General features: G+C 40.4%; 1 protein-coding gene across 3 annotated transcripts in view; it reads left to right on the top strand.

Moving 5' to 3' along the window:
* Acvr1c (activin A receptor type 1C) overlaps positions 1 to 18,697 on the top strand; it is a 35,633-nt gene extending 16,936 nt beyond the window's left edge. For 2 of the 3 annotated variants that reach the window (XM_052182504.1, XM_052182503.1), the window contains 6 exons: positions 5,565 to 5,795; positions 8,442 to 8,609; positions 9,891 to 10,047; positions 11,925 to 12,049; positions 13,243 to 13,373; positions 17,844 to 18,697. In XM_052182504.1, coding sequence (XP_052038464.1) covers positions 5,565 to 5,795; positions 8,442 to 8,609; positions 9,891 to 10,047; positions 11,925 to 12,049; positions 13,243 to 13,373; positions 17,844 to 17,969 — 938 coding nt within the window. In that variant the 3' untranslated portion in view covers positions 17,970 to 18,697. The remainder of the gene's footprint in view (positions 1 to 5,564; positions 5,796 to 8,441; positions 8,610 to 9,890; positions 10,048 to 11,924; positions 12,050 to 13,242; positions 13,374 to 17,843) is intronic. The other variant, XM_052182505.1, reaches the window with a different exon arrangement.
* The last annotated feature ends 2,289 nt before the right edge of the window (positions 18,698 to 20,986 follow it).

The raw sequence follows: 20,986 nt of genomic DNA, 5'->3' as shown, positions 1-20,986 counted from the left end.
GGGAAATTAGTTAGCCAAGCAGTTTTCCTGTGGACATTTGTTTGTGACCCCAGGAGGCCTTGTGGATCTGTAGGTATCCCGTGGGGATATGCGTTCCAAAGCTAACAGGAGCTGCCCTGGAATTAACTCAACATTAAGTTCTGGAAGCCTAGAAATGGGAGCCCGAAGGAAGTTCGTGGCATGATTCTGAGGGTCAAGGTTACGCGTTCACAGTTATTTATTTATTATTAATTAATTAATTTACTTATTATTTATTCTAATAGATTAAGACCCCTGATGAAGAAATTCTGAGCTCCAAACTGCATCATGGAGTAAGAGTCTTTCTTAATAGGACAAAAGACCAGGAAGTATAGGAACAGAGCAGGATTTCCATGAAGCTATAGGGATTTCATCTCTCTTCCCATATGAATTTCTAGAAATCCCTAGACTTTGCAGAAATATGACCAAGAGTACACCCAGAAGAGCCACTTCATAAGTCCTTACAACTCTCCTCGATTTAGAAGGATCATTAGTGTCTTTATTGCAGCCAGGGACTGTGATTCCTGTCTGTAAGATAAGTACTTGCGAAGCTGTAGTAAGAGGCTCCTGAGTTAGAGAACAGCTTGGGCTCTGTGGCAAATGCTTGCCTTGAAAAAAATGAAAGGAAACCAAACCAAACCAAACTCAACCCAACCCAACCCAACCCAACCCAATCCAACCAAACCTAACCCAACACAACCCAACCCAACCCAACCCAACCCAACCCAACCCAACCCAACCCAACCCAACCCAATCCAACCAAACCAAACCAAGCCAAACCCAACCCAACCCAACCCAACCCAACCCAACCCAACCAAACTCACAGCTTCGAGGACCTCTCTCACTGGTTTGTGTGAACAGCGGCTAGCCAGACACTCTAACAGAGGCAGGAGGGAAACCACCTCACATTCATACAGGCATCCATATTCAACAGGAAGTGCTCTGGATTTTGCTGACCTGAAGAGTCTAATTGTTCAGGATATCACTATATCGTCCACTGAGAAATTTTCAGGAGAAAACAAAATCTTGCAATTATAAAGCATATGAAGCTGGAATCCAAATTATGTCATCGTATAGAAGGCTTACGTTTTTATCTTAAAAGCAATATTCCTCAATACTCAAACTCCGCTTTTTTAGGCATACTTTAGACCTACCCCCATTTTTTGAGTACTGGTAACATACAGGCACAAAGAACTCTGATTTATGCTTAGTTTAGAAACATATTTCTTTTTTTCCTTTTCTGTTTTTTTTTCTTTTGACTCAGTTTCTCTGTGTAAACCCCGATTTTCCTGGAACTAATTCAGTAGATAAGGGTGGTCTTGAACTCAGAGATCTTGCCTCCTGAGTTCTGGGATTAGAAGAAAAGTGCCACCACTACCAGAAAACCCATTTCTTAACAACATTCAAAGGACTGAACAATGTTCTGCTTAATTTCCACAAAACAAGTTTAGATCACTTGATGATGTTAGGTGGTGCCTTGGTTAATTTTATTGTCAACTTGACACAGCCTAGGGCTGTCTGAAAGGAGAAGCCTCAGTTGAAAAGTCTGGGTCAGGCTGCCTGTGAGCCATTCTATGGGGAAATTGACTTGATTGTTAATTGATGTAGGAAGGCCCAGCCCACTATAGGTAGATGAGCAGATGTTCTTGGACCAAATAAGAAAGCTAAATGAGAATAGGCCAGGGAGTCATCCAGCAAGCCATGTTTCTCCACAGTTCCTGCCTCTAGGTTCCTACACTGAGTTCCTTCAAAACAGGCTGTTTTCTGGACGTATAAGCCAAATAAATGTATACTTTCTACCTGCAAGTTGCTTTTGGTCATGGTGTTTGCTTATTTTTCTACTCTCTAAGTGTACTGAATCTGACCCCAAGGATTTCTTCTCCACCTTAAATGATAGAGATTAAAAAGCAGACGAGTAGAGGTGTCACTTAAGGAAGGAGTAATGAGCTGTCAAGAAGAAGCACTATTCTTCTTGGTGCTTGCCCCCAAGCCTGAGGTCTTGAGTTCATTTCCAAGGAGTCACGCGATAGGAGGAGAGAGAAGATCCTCATTGGTCGCACCTCCATACAAATAAATAAACTGAATTAATTTTTTTATAGGAAAGAGTCATGCTGAACACAACATACAAAATTTTGACAAGTGGCACAGACCCAGATCAGTGTAGATTAGTGCAGAAAGGTTATTTTTTTTTTCGTCGGCAGATGGAGACCATTAGAGAGAGCTGCAACTGTCCAAATTTCACAAAACAACTGACCATGGGGTACCCTCGGTCCCAGAGCATATACCTATCAGAGCAACACAACTCCTACACCTGAGGCTCAGGGAGCACTGCAGAAGATGGAGTGGAAAGATTGTCAGGGCCAGAGAAACAGGAAGACTTCTGTGAGATTGTGCCTCCTGGAATCGGCAGAGACCTTGACACTTGGCTGTCCGGACAATGCCAACACCAATAAACATGTTAGGGTGAAAGGGCAAAATCTCATGAAGCCACTGAATCTCACGGGGACCTCAAGTTGAGACATACCAAATGTAGTCATCAGTTGTACTTATATATTTGTATATATTATACACGTAACAATAAAAATGAAAAAAATTCATGGTTTTGAATGTTTTAGAAAAGTGTTTCAGGCATGGATATGAATTTCTTGGCTTCTGAACTGTTCCCTTTGAGATTATTCTAAGACATTTTATGAAAGGGAGAAGAAAAATGCCCAAGCCTGCATTATGTCTTTTGTTATTTTGCAGTGAAGATTGGACCTAGTGCCTCACACATTACATGCTGGGCAAGTGTTCTTACTCTGTCTGTCTGTGTGTCTGTCTGTCTGTGTGTCTGTGTGTCTGTCCATCTGTCCGTCTGTGTGTGTGTGTCTGGCTGGCTCTGTGTGTGTGTGTGTGTCTGTCTATCTATCTATCTATCTATCTATCTATCTATCTATCTATCTATCTATCTATCCATCCATCCATCCATTTACCTTCTGTGAGTATGGCACAGGACAAGGTGTCCCTAACTTCAATCTGTAGATTGTTATCACCAGGCTCTGCTTATGGGTAAATTTCCTTAAAGACAAATTTGAACCAGCTTTAGTCATATTGTAGAGCCACAGTTGTTTGGCAGTGACCCCTAGTTAAAAGCCCATGCCTTTGATCATCATAGAACAGACTTACCGTCAGCAACGCTTCTGCCACAATAGCTTTCCTGTGGGGAGGAGACTGGACCAAACTGCTGCATCTCTGCCTTTCTCAATTGGTTGGTGACCTTGGATCTGAGGCAGCTTTGTCAGATATTGAAAAACCCTGATTACGAAGCTTATCCATGACCAGGTCAGGGACAAATTTCAAAGAGACAGAGAGCCTACGAAGTGAAAATAAACGATGTTTTATTGGACTCTGCTTGAGAGTGAGCTTTGTCTCAGGCAGCTTTTAAGGAAGTGGGGAGCCTGCTTCTTTGTTTTACTGTATAGCATTCTGACAGACGGTGACACAAGCCAGACATCAGCTTTCTATAATCCCTGGTGAAAAGATTAAAATGAACTCATAGCAAGAGACAAAGTTTCTGTCCAAATGCAGACGGGAGGTGCAGAGCACAAAACCAACTGAGGTTCATTTTATCATTTGATTTGGGAGCTAGTGAAGCCGCTCTCATTCTCCTGCCTCACCCTGCTCACCCCACTGACCCCCTTATACGTTCTTCTTTGTCTACCGGTTGGGTGTTGCATCAACTGCAGTGTGAAAACTTTACGGGTTCCTTTCTTTCTTTGTCAGTGATGATGCAGAGAGCGGTGACTCTGAGATTTGGCTTAATTGTTAGTATCACGTTGTGCCAAACACATTGAGTGAAGCCCACAAAGATAACTTTGATCATTGGAGGTCTTCCTTCCTACAGAGAGGAGCACAGTTCTGTCTCCTCTGGGGGACAAAGCATTCTAGGCCAGCCTCTGGCAGCAGCAGCCTCTCTTTAGGTCTGATGATTGTCAGACTCCAATTTTCTCATCGATAGATGATGAGGCTGAACCAGATGGTCCCAAAAGAACTTTTGGACTGTGGGGCTTGGTGACTAATTGTTGAGGCTCATACCAGTGAATTTATAGTCTGCGCCTCTTCACCGTCGTGGGTGGTTCTATTGGAGATGAGAACATCTGTGTAAACACTGGCTCATTCTTGGAGCAGGGGACAATGCCCGGAGGAGCCACATGGGCACTGTTTTGTCCAGACACCTGAGGACATTGACAATTACCAAGCAGATTTTCTAGAATACACTTATGTGTAGCCTCTTTACCTATTTGCAATATGATTATAGGAATGATAAAACCTTCTCATAGACCTTATATTGAAAATACAGCAAATGAGAAGAAAAGATATTATAACTTATTCTGCTTTCATCCTGTGTTTCAGTTCCTTTCCTAGCCATAGTTTAAAAAGCTACAAAGTCATAGAGATGAAGTGTACTACCCTGTTTCCCATTCACAGTGTTGCAAAATAGCTTCTGTGTCATTGGAATACCTTTACTAGCAGTACTATTAGTGTTAATCTTCTATGATCCATTCTGAGCTTGCTGTAATATTAAGAGAGTAGCTATTATTGATCATGGATTATGCCAGGTACAGTGCTAGCTGCCCAATCTCCATCTTAACTCTTACATCATCTCATTTCCTGGAGAACAGTGTTGAAGCTCACAGAAGATGGGTAACCTGCTTGCACTGACTAGATGATGTATCTGTGCCCGTACTCCTGCACCATATTTCACTTGTCAAAGGTCTCCTTTTTCTTGATTACAAATAACAATGTAGTCTATAATTTTGCATAGATTCTCTACATTTTTCCATTAATTCTATGGAATATAATTTTAGAAGTAAAGTTATTGTTTTAAAAACACAACCAGTTCAGACATGGTGTAATGGTTCATTAGTCCTAGCACTTGAGAGGCAGAGGCAGGCAGGTCTCTGAGAGTTTGAAGCCAGTTTTCTCTGCATTGTGACTTCCAGGTCAGCCAGGGATACATATTAAGATCCTGTCTCAAAACAACCACAGCAAAAATTGATGAGCCTTATACATATACAAAGAACATGGTTTTTTTTGCATTTATTTCTCAGAAATATATTCTTAGTGTAGAATTCTCATCTTACTTTGTCATTGAATTTGGTTTCTTATGTGTACATTTTAATTTTGTTTTGAAAAAAAAAATCAGGAAGAATGTTTTCCCCCTTTGCAGCAGTACCAGAAGCCATGTATTTCAAGTGTTAGCCATGCATGATTTCCTTTGAGTCAGATTGACTTCCTGAGAAATTTAGTAGGATTTACCAAAATTCCTAGAAATCAGATTATCTGCAGCAGTAGGCTGTGTTTAAAAAGTTTTGTTTGGGAATAAGAGAAGTTAATAATTTAGGGCATTTTATGGATCATGCCTTTGCATTATAGTTTGTTGTAATGATGTTTATTTCTTCAAATTTAATATACTTGCTAAAGTGCTTAAGTATTTGCTTTCCATGTAATAGTGACCATCATTATGACTTTTGTTTGAATGATCAACCTGCCCTTCCTTTGATTAGGTCTGCCTCTTTTGGTTCAAAGAACAATTGCAAGGACAATTGTACTTCAAGAAATCGTAGGAAAAGGTCGGTTTGGGGAAGTGTGGCATGGAAGATGGTGTGGAGAAGATGTGGCCGTGAAAATATTCTCCTCCAGAGATGAGAGATCTTGGTTCCGTGAGGCAGAAATTTATCAGACTGTAATGCTGAGACATGAGAACATCCTTGGTTTCATCGCGGCCGACAACAAAGGTAAGGTCCCGCTAGCCAGGGCCGGCAAGCAACAATGTTGGGTCCCTTGCCCGGGGACGTCATCACCAATGTCTCGGGAAAACACATACAATTCTATCCTCTTTATTAAGAAAATCCTCTTTTCTTTCCCACATGCAAATGCACATAATTAAACAGTAAAGTGCAGCAGCAAATGATTGGTGTAGCGTCATGATGACACAGCAAGGCTGATATTTATATTTTAATTATTAGATGACTTGTATTGGGCAGGAACCAGTCTTCCAGTCTTCCACCGCTGGAATCAATCCTTGGAAAATCTACTAGTCTAGTTGTCCTGCCTTTAGTTATCCTGGGCCACAGAAAGATCTAGAACATTTCGGAATGTAGAGGGGGCATTCGGGTGCGCTGGCCAGCCAGATGTTCCTGGTATTTTGAATGGCTGCTGTGTATTGGCTGGGTTTACCCGCTATGTCACAGGCTCTCCTTGACGACGTCTGGATCTCAGCACATGTCCTAGACTGTGTGAGAATGAGTTAAGAGATTGTGAGTGGGGTTTGCTATCGTTAGTTTGACTATGCCTCAGAATTTGAAGCTTAACACTGACAGATAACAATTGTTAGTTGTTTTAGTGTCCGGGAGCAAAACAGATCATCACCTATCTGGTATTTACAGCCAGTACTCCCAAGGTTGTGCATATGCTGGGGAGTGAGGGAAAGATGCAGTTGGAGGCTCACCCCTGTGGCTTCCACTTCCTACAAAGCTTTGCCTCATTTTACTGTAGCAAAAGAGGAAATGCAGACAGAAGTGAGGATACTCAACCTGGTCAGGTTTCGAAGTGGAACTTTAATAATTTTTATACGATGAAGAACTTTGATGTGGCCTCAGATACATTCTTATCAAAAAGCAAAAGTGTTTAAACTAAATTATGTGAAAACTTTACACATTTACTATTTCCTGGGAAATTAGAAAAATCTTTATTTTTGTCTAATAGAAACATTTTATACTCATTATTAATATTAATAACAATATCAACAATATAAGTATATTATATATTATATATTCTATGTTATATATTATATATGAATTATATAAAATATATAATTCATTATTATTTTGAAATATGTAGTTACATAAATTAATATTTATTATTAATTAGATGGGAAAAGAGAACTTCAGCAGTTTTGTACATTTTGACCATAATTATGCTTTCTAGTTGGGATCTTTTGGGAGAATGAAGGCAAGCTGAGCTGAGACAGAAAGTTCTTCATGAATTCTATCATTATTATTATTATTATTATTATTATTATATGTGTTTTATTTCATGTGTTTGTCTGCGTGCATGTCTGTGCCTAGTGCCCAGTGAGACCAGAAGAGGACACTGGCTCCCCTTGTGGGTGCTGGGACTGGAACCTGGGTCCTGTGGAAGAGCAGTCCATGCTCCTAACTACTGAGTCTTCTCTCCAGTCCCTCTTTTCAATTTCTTAACGATATATACTTTAACATGATATCCTAGTGCTTTGAAAACCAGACATTTTGTTACACAGCTAAGTACCCATTTTCCCAAACCCTGCAAATGCTGAGCTGAGTGATTTCCTGGTCAGGTTCCCCAGCAGTGATATCAGTGCATCAGTAACCAGGTCCACAGCTCATCTTGATGAACTAGTTTAATGCCAGTGCACTAAAGAGGCCATTCTTGTTTTCTTCCAAGAAACTGGCGCTGGGTATATCCTTACTTGTTGATCCCTCTGTATAGATCTCAAATGATATAGTGATTTCTCTAATATCACTTTCATCTTTGCAAATTATTTACTTCATGTAACAGTCACAGTTTTAAATTATAGCCCAGTGTAGGACAAACCCCTGTGTGAGAGAGCACATGTCTAGGAACGGGTGTCAGCAGGGGCTCTGAGGGCGTGTCTAATGTGTGGTAGACTTTTAGTGAGCTTTAGAGTATATTGGCTTTTGTAAGGCGAAGATTTCTTACAGCCTGGTTGTGGAAATGAGATCTTTTTTTCCAGCTCCTGAGTGCGTAGCACCTGGCAGGATAGCATCTAAGCAAAACACTCACTGTAGAGTCCATATGAGTCTCAGGGCTGACCAGTGTTGCCCATATTGTCACAGACACTGGTTAGAAAGCTGCATCTAACCGCTAGAACCCTAACCTAACTTTTAGTCTGCTAAACAGTCTTTTTAAAAAATAGCGGCTTAGTTTTTGTTTAAATGGGTGTGTTACCTGAAGATGTCTAGTAATATTTTGGCTCTTTATAAAACCGGAGTACATAACTTCCTATTTTTAGAGGCAAATTTCATGGACATTATTAGAATGTCAGCACCTTTCGGGTAGTAATTCTGGTGAGAATTTGTTGGATTTATTGCTTTAATCTTTCTTAAAAGCTTAATAGTAATGGGCAAGGCTGTCCTGAGGTCAAAGGTGCTTCTCAGAAGATTCTCCCACAGTACCTCTCTCAGAAGGTTGTCATGCACTGCAGAACTGTCACCAGCAACTCCTGATGAATACAAACAGGGAAAGGATCACTCATTTGTTGGATCTGCCTTTCGCAACTTCCTGTTTTGATGGAAGCTGCCACCGTATCCATATCTGCAATAGTTTAAAAAGTGCTTTTTCTTTCTCAACATTTATGACGACGAATGATGTTCTCTCCACAGATAATGGAACTTGGACTCAACTTTGGCTCGTGTCAGAGTATCACGAGCAGGGCTCCTTATATGACTATTTGAATCGAAACATAGTGACCGTGCCTGGAATGGTCAAGCTGGCACTTTCAATAGCCAGTGGTCTGGCTCACCTACACATGGAGATCCTGGGTACTCAAGGTACGCATTGCCTTTCAGAAAGCTGCTCTTTGTATTGACTTTGTTTTAGTTCTTTAGCACCACCAAATACAGAGGAACAGTGGAAGTCCTAAAAGTGAGGTTCTTGTCATGATGAAAGCAACTTTCTCGCAGTCTCAGCACCACACGTGATATTCCTGATGGATTTTCATCCTCAGTGCATCCATCCTTGCCAATAGACTGCATACCTGGAGTTCTTGTTTTGGTGGCCAAGGCAATAATATAGTCATATATTGCAGATGATACAAATGCTTACTTTTGATGATTAAAATGTAATTGGTAAAGATAATGTCACCCTGAGTGGACACTGGGTGTGGGAAGCCAGGACAGAAGGATTGCCCGTGAGTGTGAGGTCATCCAGGGCTACATGGTGAGTTCCATGCTAGACTGGAACTGACTCAAATAAAAGATAGAAAAGAATATATGAATATCATATGCGAAGGCCTAATGATGTGCCCCGCCTTTGTCGATTTGCTGAGCCTACTGGAAAGTGACTCTCAAGTCATTAGTTTAAAGGCCACTAGGTTCATGACCCCTTTATACTCTTAAAAATTATTGAAATCCCCAAAGTTTTGGTAAATGTAGGTTATATTTATTAATTTCCACATCAAAAACATTTCATTGAGAAATCAAAAAATTGTTTACTTCAAGGAACTGTATTTAGCCAATTAAATATTAATGTGAGTAACGGCTCCCAAATGTTTTATAACTTTTTAATGCAATGTAGTAAAAATAGAGGTTTTGTTTTACCTTTGTGAAAATACACTAAATATCTAGCTTATTGTCTGAAATTTCCTCCGTGCTTCTCTTTATACTACTTGTCTCCGTCTATGGTTTTGGTTGAAGTGAGTGAAGAAATGTTGACGTGACCCTGATAAGTAGATGTACAGTGGTTTTAACGACCCCCAGGGCTCTTCTGTTCTCATTGGGGAATTACTATTCTAGTGCAGTACACATTTGAGTAAATGCTTTGTTAGAAAACATCTGCTCTGTTGTGATCACACAAAGTAGTAACTGTAAGTCATTGATTGAACAATCTGGTCACTAACGTTCACATTGGTCACCTCACATTGGAACTACTCGAGCATAAAGTGAGAGTCTGCCCTTACTTAATTTGGAGTTTGAAGAGGAGACTGCTCAGAAAGATCTGCTGGAGTTGGGTGTGCAGTCAGAGACAATGTGTCTGAGGAGGTGACATTTGAGTTTTCTAAGTGGTTTGCTTCAGTGGGGAAAGAATTAATACGCTCTTCTTGTGCTTTATAGGTAAGCCTGCTATTGCTCATCGAGATATAAAGTCAAAGAATATCTTAGTCAAAAAGTGTGACACTTGCGCCATAGCTGACTTAGGGCTGGCTGTGAAACACGATTCTATCATGAACACTATAGACATACCCCAGAATCCTAAAGCGGGAACCAAGAGGTAAGATGACTTTCGTTGGTGGCTTACTAAAGCTTAAATGGTTGATCAAACACCCTGAGCTTGTGATGTGTGTCTAAATGTGAAAAAAAGAGAAAGAAATTAGGTCAAGAAAACTAAGAAGTCTTTCTGGAGATATGGAGACACCAGTGACCACAGGTGGGATCACAAGGACAGGGTTGACTTTTTGCCTAGATGAAGTAGCCATTTTGGGGCAGAGTTTACCACAGGGCAGAAGTGAAGAGACAATTGGCATGTCTTGGCAATGTGACACATTTTCCGATGGCCTTCCTGGAACAAAACAAAACAAAACAAAACAAAACAAAACAAAACAAAACACTTTGGAACTCTCACACCCTTGTGTATCATCAATGAACTGAAATTCAGGGCCTGCTGTACAGGCTCGAGTTTTAAAGATCACATGCAAAACCAGTGCACTGGAATAGATAGGTTATGGAAGATATATAATAAAACCATGTATGTGATAGTCCTTGCTCTTAACACACAAAGCTATTGTGTATCCATTTGTATCTTACCAGTATCCTAACTTGTCCTTAGTCTCACAGAATAGTATTTTGCGGTAATATGTATTTGAATACAATTTCCACCTCCAAGGAACAGAATATGATAGCCCCAGGGGAAGCAGGAAGAACAGAGCACACATAGCTGTGGCTGTGACAGGCTCATCTGTCACCACATGCCTGCTGTATTTCTCTGTTTGACCAGCAGGTGGCTCCGCAGCTAGTCTACTTTCATGTCCTTTACGTGGGTTCCAGGTTTCCTGGTACTTTTTTTCATAATTCCAGAGTTCTTGACCTGGAAATCACAACGATCGAATTATTTTCCTGGACATACTAAAGCACTTGAGAATAGAGAATTTCTAAGGAGGTAGAACTGGCCACGGAGCCAGTGGAGATTTCAGGACGATGAGTGCAAGCCATCTGCTGTCTGCTGTGGAATTATCAAGTAGGCAGAGCCACGCCAGGGAAGCATGGTCAGGAGCGGCCCTAAAGGACACCTCTCCTTTTCTTAAAAGGGCATCCGTCTTACTATTCTTGCATCAGGGACACTCAGGCAAAACTTGGGTGCTGCTGTCCTTTGGAGGAGCCTAGTACTTTGAAAAGAACCCAAAGAGTATATAGTCCGGAAAGAGGCTCAACTCTGTATTGGCCAATAAGACTCAGTCTGGTCCCGTGAGTCTAAGCCTTCTTTCATTAAACTTTGTTCAAACAAGGATATACTTTTCTTGGCCATAGTATATAACAAAATTCTTCATTCTGAAGAAATATTTGTGGAATACCATGTAGCCTTGCATTGGCAATGGAGCCCCCTATGGTGAGGGAGATCCCTGCTCTCAGAAAGGGACTTTCCCTGATGAATTCTTGAAACCCTGAGCTGCATTTCTGTTGTTGGGTGCTTTGTTCGTTGACCTTCCCAAGTTACTCCTTCCAAGTACCAGGCTGGCCGGGCAGTGGTGGTACACGCCTTTAATCCCAGCACTTGGGAGGCAGAGGCAGGCAGATTTCTGAGTTCGAGGCCAGCCTGGTTTACAGGGTGAGTTCCAGGACAGCCAGGGTTACACAGAGAAACCCTGTCTCAAAAAACAAAAACAAAAACAAAAACAAAAACAAAAACAAAAAAAACAAGTACGAGGCTGCTGTCGATCCTGCCCTGCTGTGACATTGCATAACCTTTAGCTTTGTTTAAAATGTTTTTAAAATGATGGTTGTGTCAATAACCGTGTTTTTCAAAATTTCACCCTATTATGGTGTATGAGTTGTTCCTTTGAAATTGATGTGCTGCTGTAACTTATGTTCTGCATCAAAATGCATTAAAATTGTGTTTCACTGGACCGAAGCTCTGTGTGCACATTTTTGAAGGTATATGGCTCCCGAAATGCTGGACGATACAATGAATGTGAGCATCTTTGAGTCCTTCAAGCGCGCTGACATCTATTCGGTGGGGCTGGTCTACTGGGAAATAGCTCGAAGGTGTTCAGTTGGAGGTAAGCTTTTGGAGATACTCTTTGATCCCCTTCCCTTGGCACTGAGTACAAGATGCCATTATTTTTAAATTTTCTTCTCAGTATACTGAATTGTTTCTGAATAGTTAAGAGGGTCCCATTCAGCGATTTCTTTACAGAGGCAAAAGGAACCTCCTGTGGAGAGTGTGTAGAGGTTAGTTTTTGAAATCTACTTAGATGAGGGTGACAGTTCTGATCATTCTGATGCCCTTATTAATATTTTGGGTCACTTGAAAATGATCTGATTGGAGTCTGGAGGCAGCTGGTATCCCTGCTCTTACCCAGAGAAGCTCAGTGTCTTGGCAACGCTGCAGGTCTGTGAGCCTTCTGTTTCCCTGGCGTTCCCTCTTCTCTCTCCTGTGGTGGAAACAGCAATGTCAGATTAAATAGAGTGGGGAAGTGAGTGGCGGCTCACCTCCTGCCCTCTGCTGATCCTCGGAGCTTAGACATTAGTAAGGCACCCCTGCCAATGCAGTAATGAAACTGCTGCATCAGTGGACAAAAGTTAAATGCTGTGTCTAAAGCAGCTTACAGATATTCCCTTGTAAGCGAGACACACATAGGATGCAGCTTGGTTTAGGACTTCCTGTGTGTGAGTGAGTGTGTGTGTGTGTGTGTGTGTGTGTGTGTGTATCATTTTAACAGGTTTGCTAGTAGTAACTTACCTGATGAAGCAGATACCTAGACATTCTAAAACCAAAACCGCTGTTTTGATAGGTAAAATATACTCTATTAACAGAGTAGTGACATTATGCTATAGATATTGCAGTTAGGGAAATTAGGATTACATTTTTACTATAATAATGATAATTTATGAAATTAAAAAGACAATGCTTTTATTGGAGACGATATTCATTTTGTTTTATATTATTATCAACAATATAAAAAAGTACTTTATTTATGCAGTGTTTTATGTATTACATATGATAACTTTATTAACTTTACATCTTACAAAATTTACTTTATATTATAAATGTCATAACTCTATAAAAGTATCTACAGGAGTTAAGTGAAGTGAATTCTGTTTTACAGAGATATAGTATCTTAACAAAAGTAAGGCTCTATTTTTCCAGACGATCGTGTGTGTCTGGAAGAAGTCAGTGGTATCAGCTTGAAATACTGCGTCATTCCTGATTATACATATGTAGGGAAATGTATTTTCACATTTCTTATAGGACTTGTGGAGGAGTACCAGTTGCCTTACTATGACATGGTGCCTTCAGATCCTTCGATAGAAGAAATGAGGAAGGTTGTTTGTGATCAGAAACTCCGACCAAATCTCCCAAACCAGTGGCAAAGCTGTGAAGTAAGGCTGCTACGTTCTCTTTCTTCCTCTTCCTCTTCCTCCCCCATCATGTTCCTCCCCAGTTGTGCTCCCCTGCCCTCTGCCCCTTCTCCTCTCTTCCCCTTCTTCATCTCGTGGAGACCAACATAAGCTATGTTCTTATCTAAATCTTTCGATTTCGTTGTTCAGATTAGCATCAGTGGATATTTTCAGAGAATATGTAGTTTTTTCTAAACCCGGTTGCTTACTTCATTCTATTACAAAGGATACCTTTGGTTTATGTCTTCGGAGGGATTTTATTCCCTTTGGTAGTATGGGAGTACTATGACACAAGCCCTGAAGGCAGGGCAGTTTCAGACAACAGGACATTGAGTAGTGCTTCCCTGAAGTCCTCTCTGGCTTGGGCGATTGTTTGGGAAATATGTCCTCACCAAGGTGGCTCAATTCTCATCTTCACTGTTCCCTGACATCCAGGTCTCTAGATCTGTCAAAGAAAGGGAACAGAGGTGCAGCGTGGCTCTTCAGGGTTCAGCACAAGGAATGCACAGTTTCTTCTCTTGCCTCCTAGTAGAACCAGTGGCGTGGCTCCATCACAGGGCAAGGAGCTGGGGACTGAAGGGTGTGGGCAAAGTCGGTGGGTAGTTCTGCTGCAACTGGTAATTTAAACTTCATCTCAGACTCTCTGAAGCTTAATCTCCCTCATCAGATAAGCCCCTCACCTTAGATCCAGCTGTCAGCTGTCTTGTCTTCATAAGCAATACTGGCTCTGATCAAGCGTGGTAGGCCGGAGTACTCATTCTGTTGTCCGTAAGCTCTGACAGAGAGAGGAAGGGCAGTGATCCCCTAATCTGGACCTCCACCTCTCACTCCCATTCACTGCTCTTTATTTTCTACCATAGTTGAAGATAACATTTAGGTGACATGCTACTTTTCATTTTCTTATAGGAATTTTTATTTACTTATTTTTATTTATTTTTTTTTTTTACTGAGTTGCCTTTTTACGTCATCTGTTTCCCTCATCCAGGATTTTAATTCTTTCCTTTCAGGCAAGTCTTTTTTTTTTTTTTTTTTTTTTTTTTTTTTTTGTCTACTTATCTCAACTCTATGTTTACCTGAGAAGCAGACTTAGAGACTTGTATACCATACTGAAAGAATTTATTTTCTAATATCATTAGTCAGTTGAATTCACACGGGGAATATAAAGGATAACAATTAAATGAAAACTTGTGAATATGCAGTTTGAAAAGCAGATTATTTTCAGAAATCTTTGAGGAATTTTCTGCCTTGCTGAGTGGTTAATGTTGTTATTAATGATTTTATTATTCCCTGATTTTATTTAGATGTTGCCACATATATACATATATCCCAAAAAACATCTGCATTTATGTGTTTATGAAAATTAGGAGTAAAACCTGTTACATGTATTCTATTTTTTCAATACACAAAAACATATAAAAATATGTCCATTTTCATTGCTATGTAGCATTCTTCTGTGTGGATATAATAGAATTTCTTTGTCTATTCTAGTATTGGTTATAATGTGATTTATAGTTAGCATTGTTAAAAAGGATGTCGCTAAATGTATTAGTGAATATATTATAGTTGCTGCGACAGAATACCTGATGACAAGAACTTAAGGAAGGAAGAGTTAAATTTATCTCTAATCTTGAAGATTGCATTATGATGGAAGAGGCGTGTCAGCGGGAACACGAGGCAGCCGGTCACACTGTGTCTGAGTAATTTTTCTATTGCTGTGAAGAGACGCCATGACCAACGCAACTTAAAAAGAAAGCCTTTAGCTGGAGTCTCATGGTCCCAGTGGGTCCCAGTGCATGAGCATCATGGTGGGGTCATGGCATCAGAGAGGCAGTCATTCAGCTCAGGGCATCAATCAGCCCGTGGGATAATGCCAGCTACATTTCAGGCAGATGCTCTACGTTCTTAATCCTTTCTGGAAATAACCTCACGGACACAGCTAAACAATGTGTTACCAAGGTTATTCTAATTCTGTCAAATTGACAAACAAGATTATCCATTTTGCAGGACTGGAGAGATGGCTCAGTGGTTAAGACCACGTGCTGCTTTCACATAGGACCAGCATTTTGTTCTCAGCAATCACATAGTAGCTCACAACTGTCTGTAACTGCAGCTCAAGGGGATGTGACACTTCTGACACACACACACACACACACACACACACACACACACACACACTTATAATTGTAAAAGGAGAGTTATAGCATATAAATATATATGTTCAATAAGTTTTGAAGCTATTGATTCTTCTGAGGTGTCCTTTTAGATAGATGAGATTTCTGCTCATTCTTTCTTCCTGTGCTTTTGGGATCTCTGTTATATTACCTGAAAGCAGTGACAGGTAACCTTTTGGCCCTTAAAACATTTCTTTTACTGTTACATATTTTTTCTTTTAGAGTAAATGAAAATAGGCTTTGATATTAATTTGAGTTTGTCTCAGTGTCTTCTCTACTTGCTTTAAATGTGTGTTATCCTTTATGTGAATGAATATTTTGCCTGCATGTGTGTGTGTGTGTGTGTGTGTGTGTGTATACCATGTGTGTGCCTGGTACCCAGGGGGGCCGGAAGAGGGGTTTGGATTCCCTGGAACTGGAGTCGTGGGTGGCCGTGAGTCACTGCGTGAGTACTTGGAATCGAACCCAGGTCCTCTGCAAAAGAAAGGCACACTCTTAACTGCTGAGAGTCTCTCCAGCCCTCTCCTTGCTTTTAGGAAATTTTCTGTCCTTAGCATTCTACAGTTTCTCTGTCTCATGGACAGTCTTTCTGGTTGTAGGTGCTTCAGTGTTTTTTTCTTGTTTTTTGTTTTTTGTTTTTTTTTGTTTTTTTGTTTTTTTTTTTGAGGGAAGCTTTCTCCATGTAGCCCACACTCGTGGGAATCCTCCTGCTGTAGCCTCTGAGTGTTGATGTCACGGTGTGCCCCACTTTGCGTTTGAACAAAGACTGCTCTCATTCTAAGGACTTGTGACCTTCCTCTGTTCTAGAAAATTCTGTGAGAATACGTCTTCAGATAATTCTTCTCTCATTGTCTCCATTTCTATTTTTGGAAAACTCAGGGGCTGCTATTAAACTTTTCAGATTCTACTTTGTGTCACCTGTATTTCCTACCTTGGCACCTGTGTTCTTGCTCTTGTGGATTTATCTTCCACTTCTTTGCTTCTGCCTCAGGTAGGTCTCTCTCATTTGCCTTCTAATGTATCCACGAGATTCTTTATTTTCGTATCAAGAACTTTTACTGGTTTTCAAAGTATTGTTTCCTCCCTCCCCCACAGATAGTTGGAGTTCTATTTCTTTTTTTAATATGTTTCTTGTCACTGACCTTTAATATATGTTCATTTATGGATCTGATTCTTCTGGTTATTGTTTTGATTGATTTTTTTTTGCTTATCGGCAACCCTCCCCCTCTCTGAATGCAGATTTTTATGATGTCAGGTTTACTGAAAAAACTTAAAAAAGATTTTCTTTTGTCTTTACCAAAAGTCAAAGTAAGTGAATTTTCTTAGAGACTTCCATTCTTAGGGGGAAGAGTCATATGCACACATTTATTTTTATTATGTTTCTTTTCTTACATGTATGTGGAAGTGCATGTATGTGCCAGAGCATATGATGTGGTGGCAGTGACCACAGGACAACTGGCAGGAGTAAGTTTTCTCACTGCGCATGCAGGTCCCGAGAGATCAAATTCAGACTTTCAGGCTCAGTGTCAAGTTACCTTTACCTGCTGAGCCATCTCATCTCTCTAGGGCCTTCCCCCCTCATCTGCAACCTCTTCTCCGCATTCTGTTCACCTTCCTGCCCTTCACCTGTGGTCCCTCATCTCCAAGGTGCCACTGGAGTCCCCCATCCTCAGTGACTCTCTCTCTGGGTCTCTCATATTTCTGGTTTTACATTGACTTTTCGTCTAAGTGTACATCTTCTTTCTTTGATAGCTCCTTTATACCGACCTTTTCTATTTACTCTCAGATCATTGTCTGCAACATGCAATTATCAATGGCGGAATCATAAATCTTAGTTGTCAATCTGATGACTTTCTTTTCATGCATGTGCACCTCTGATTAAATGCAACTGGGGAATCACAACCGTTTCCACAGTCCTCCACAGCTCGTGACTCTTTTGAGCTGTTTGGTTTGAGACAGGGTTTCATGGAATTGGCCTGGCCTTGAATTGCTGCTGTGTTTGCCTCTGCCTCCCCACAGTACTGGGGCTGTGAGCTTGTACCACAGCACTCAGCTGTCATTGCCCTGCTCGTCTTAGCGGAGTTCAAAAACAGCCATTATTGCATCCCAGAAATCAATGATCTCATTTAAGCTAGTCTTTGCACGGTGAACATTTGTGTCTTTAGAAAGGATTTTTGCAGAAGTTCGGCCCAGTTTCCTCCATCATCCCTCTTCTGTGCCTTCACTTCTTTTATCCTCTGTTCTGCACACCTTAAACCTTTGCTGTCTTTCTGTCCTGAAGGCGCTCCGGGTCATGGGAAGAATAATGCGTGAGTGCTGGTACGCCAACGGGGCAGCACGCCTGACGGCCCTGCGTGTGAAGAAGACCATCTCTCAGCTGTGTGTCAAAGAAGACTGCAAAGCCTAACGGGGCGTTGTGTCCGGGCGAAGGGAGAGTGCTCAAGGCTTTGCTTTGTGTCTCCTGCTGCTTTGTGTAAATGTTTCCGCTTCTTTTCTGCTGTCTTTTATTTTAGTTCTACCTCAAGGATGACTCACTACAGTGTTGAAGTGTCCCAAAGGCAGCATGAAAAGATAACTCTGAAGTTAAGCATGGGCAGGTCTTGACTTTCCCAGTTTCCATGTTGTCCTTAGTTTTATTTTTAAAGGGGACATGACTCAGTTTTCTTTTTATTTAAGGAGGAAGATGTTATGAGTATAAGATAAGCTACATACAATGATAAAAAAAACAATCAAATTTTCATTATACTTGAACTAAGAGCATCCACAAAAGAGATGAAGACATATTTAAAATGTGAACTAGAGTGTGTTATAGTGAAATGGAACTGTAAAAATTAACTGGACCCTTGAAAAGTAAATTCTGCTCAGAATTTTAACATCTACAGACTGGAAAGGTAGAGTATCAAAGTATCACCATGTTCTCAGGCCTTGCTTCCTCTGCCTATTTGCCCCTCTACATCACTACGACAGCTGTCCCTAAGTAGTTTTTAAGCCACTCGAGCCATTACTCCTGATATACAACAGAGGTCCCGATGTCACTGTGAAATGGCCATGAGTTACAGAGCTCTTGCCAGAGATGGTCACAAACCCTGCGACAACTAGCACTGTGAAGTTTGCTGGCCATTATAATCCCTTGAATTCCCATAGTGCTTTTCTTCCCAAGTGGGAGCAATCATCAGTTGTAATATTTTAAATTTAGTCACATAGAGAGTGCATTGAGTATTTTGCAAGACCATAATAGATGTTCTAGAATTTCAGAACCAATCTGTTAGAATTTCATCATAGAAATGTCATCATTATCCCATTCAATAATGAAAAAAATGTTTTCTGAACATTGCCAAATATTAACCAATTGTAAGCATACATTTTCTAAAGATGTATGTCTTAAGATGCCATTGCTTTTGAGGTACACATTTGGAAAGGAAATGACAGAAAGGTAAAGAAGGAAACAAGGAAAGAATTTGGGAAAAGTTAAGAGAACTCTTCCAAAGGAGTTTAACCACTTGCTGGTAACAGAGAAGCTCACATTGGCTATTACAAGACATTCCTGGCCTTTTAAGAGGGACCATGCACAGAGAGATTTGGAGGGTCTATCTCTATTGTCCTTTTTTGAAGTCAGAATATTTAACGGGACACCAGATATTTCCTTCAAATGTGCTATAGGCTTTAGTGAAGGTGATCTAACTCAATGTCTTTCAGTGTTCTGAAACAGTTTCCCAAACCCCATTCCTTAGAACTTTCTTCTGCCTAGATGTTCTTAGAACAGAAGTACTCTGACAAGGTCTTGAAGAGTGATGTTAACATATTCTATTCTTTGATGGTTCTGGCAGTAAAGGCAGGTTCCATGGATATTTTTATGGCCAAACATTTGATTACTCACAGTGCAGCCTTTCCACTATAAATAGGGTGAAGTTTGACTATCTAGCAGCCTCTAAAGCCCAACATGGGAACTAACTTCTGAAGGAGACAACTATGTGTTGCATAGGAGGGCAACTTGGCGTCTACATTTCACCATGGAGATATGCTACAGATCCATCTCATTCGATTAAGTGAAGCTAAGAGAAACAAAAGCCCTGACAGCTATGGGGTTTGCATGTGCTTCCATTCCCAATTATGTCCTCATCCATTTATAAGCATGGGGCACCCCGTAACTTGCTTGCCACAATATTGGGTACAAGAGGGAATAACGAGATAGATAGGTCCTGCCCTCAGGGATTTTAAAGTCTAATTTGGGAATGGGAAAAGGCATGTGAGTATGAGGGAAGAGAGTAAATTGACAGATAAAATATGCAGTGGGATGCCTTTGAGTTCTGTGTGACAATGGCTTCTAGAATAGGTCTGAAAATCACTTCCAATTTGCAACACATTTAGAAGGGATCTTTATTTAGATATTACAGCCTAATTATATCACCAGTATCAAAAGGTGCGCCTACGTGAATGGATGTTAAGAAGAACCATATGAGGGCAGATGTGGCTTGTGTTTATTATCTTATTTCACAGTTTCTACATGACGGGAATGAAATTATTTACTTCGATGATTGTATTCAAATAGCCAATGGGGGAAAAAAAAACCTACTCTACCCTGTTCCATTTACCACTGTTAAGGGAATGTATTTCCTAGATTTTAAAAGAGAGGATGTTGTAACATCTTTATTTTGGTCATTATGTTTTATAATTTATTTCAGAGTATATACAAACATATCTTATATTTTCTTGGTTCAGATTTCACGGTGGGGAAATCTGCACATTGCTACATTTTGAGATGTTTTGCTTGTTGTTCTGTTGCTGAACTGTAATTCCTAAGTGAATAATCTTAAAGAGCAGAGCCGCAGAAGTAGAAGGGGAACAATAGAAGTCATAGTTTTTGCTTAACTCTCAACATAGTTCTACATAGAAACTGCTCACTTATAAAACATAGAGTAATATTTAGAGCATAAGGCAGATTTACTGTACATATCTATGCAGTACAATTTTATATTACATGTTTCTGATGGAATCTCATGTAACACTTGTTCCTTTTAAATTTTTGTTACGAGCAAAAATATCTTCTTAGGTTAGGTGCAGAGTGACATCATTGCTTTGCCCCCTATGGATATTTTGGCTCTGGGTATAACATGGAGCTTAGGAATGCTATTATGAATTTTTAGTACTGTATGCAGAAATGGTGGGGTTTATACACAGCGTCACTTCTTGAAATACGGAACGCATTATTTGTTGTCCACATTTGAGCATGAATTTGTTGCCTTGTTAGTTGTGTGTATAAGTTTGTAATCAGTACCGACTCTGTTGTATGCATCCTTCCGCGTCTAAAATATTTGGCATGTCACATCTAGAATTCTTAATTTACGTTCTGCCATGAGAGTTAAGTGAAACATGACTGTCATGCTCTATTTTAAGCACAGCACTTGCTTTTCATCTTTATACTTT

The sequence above is a fragment of the Apodemus sylvaticus genome, chromosome 5 (assembly GCF_947179515.1).
Source record: "Apodemus sylvaticus chromosome 5, mApoSyl1.1, whole genome shotgun sequence".
NCBI lineage: Eukaryota > Metazoa > Chordata > Mammalia > Rodentia > Muridae > Apodemus > Apodemus sylvaticus.
Note: the sequence above shows the minus strand (reverse complement) of the source record. Positions and strands in the feature narration are given on the sequence as shown.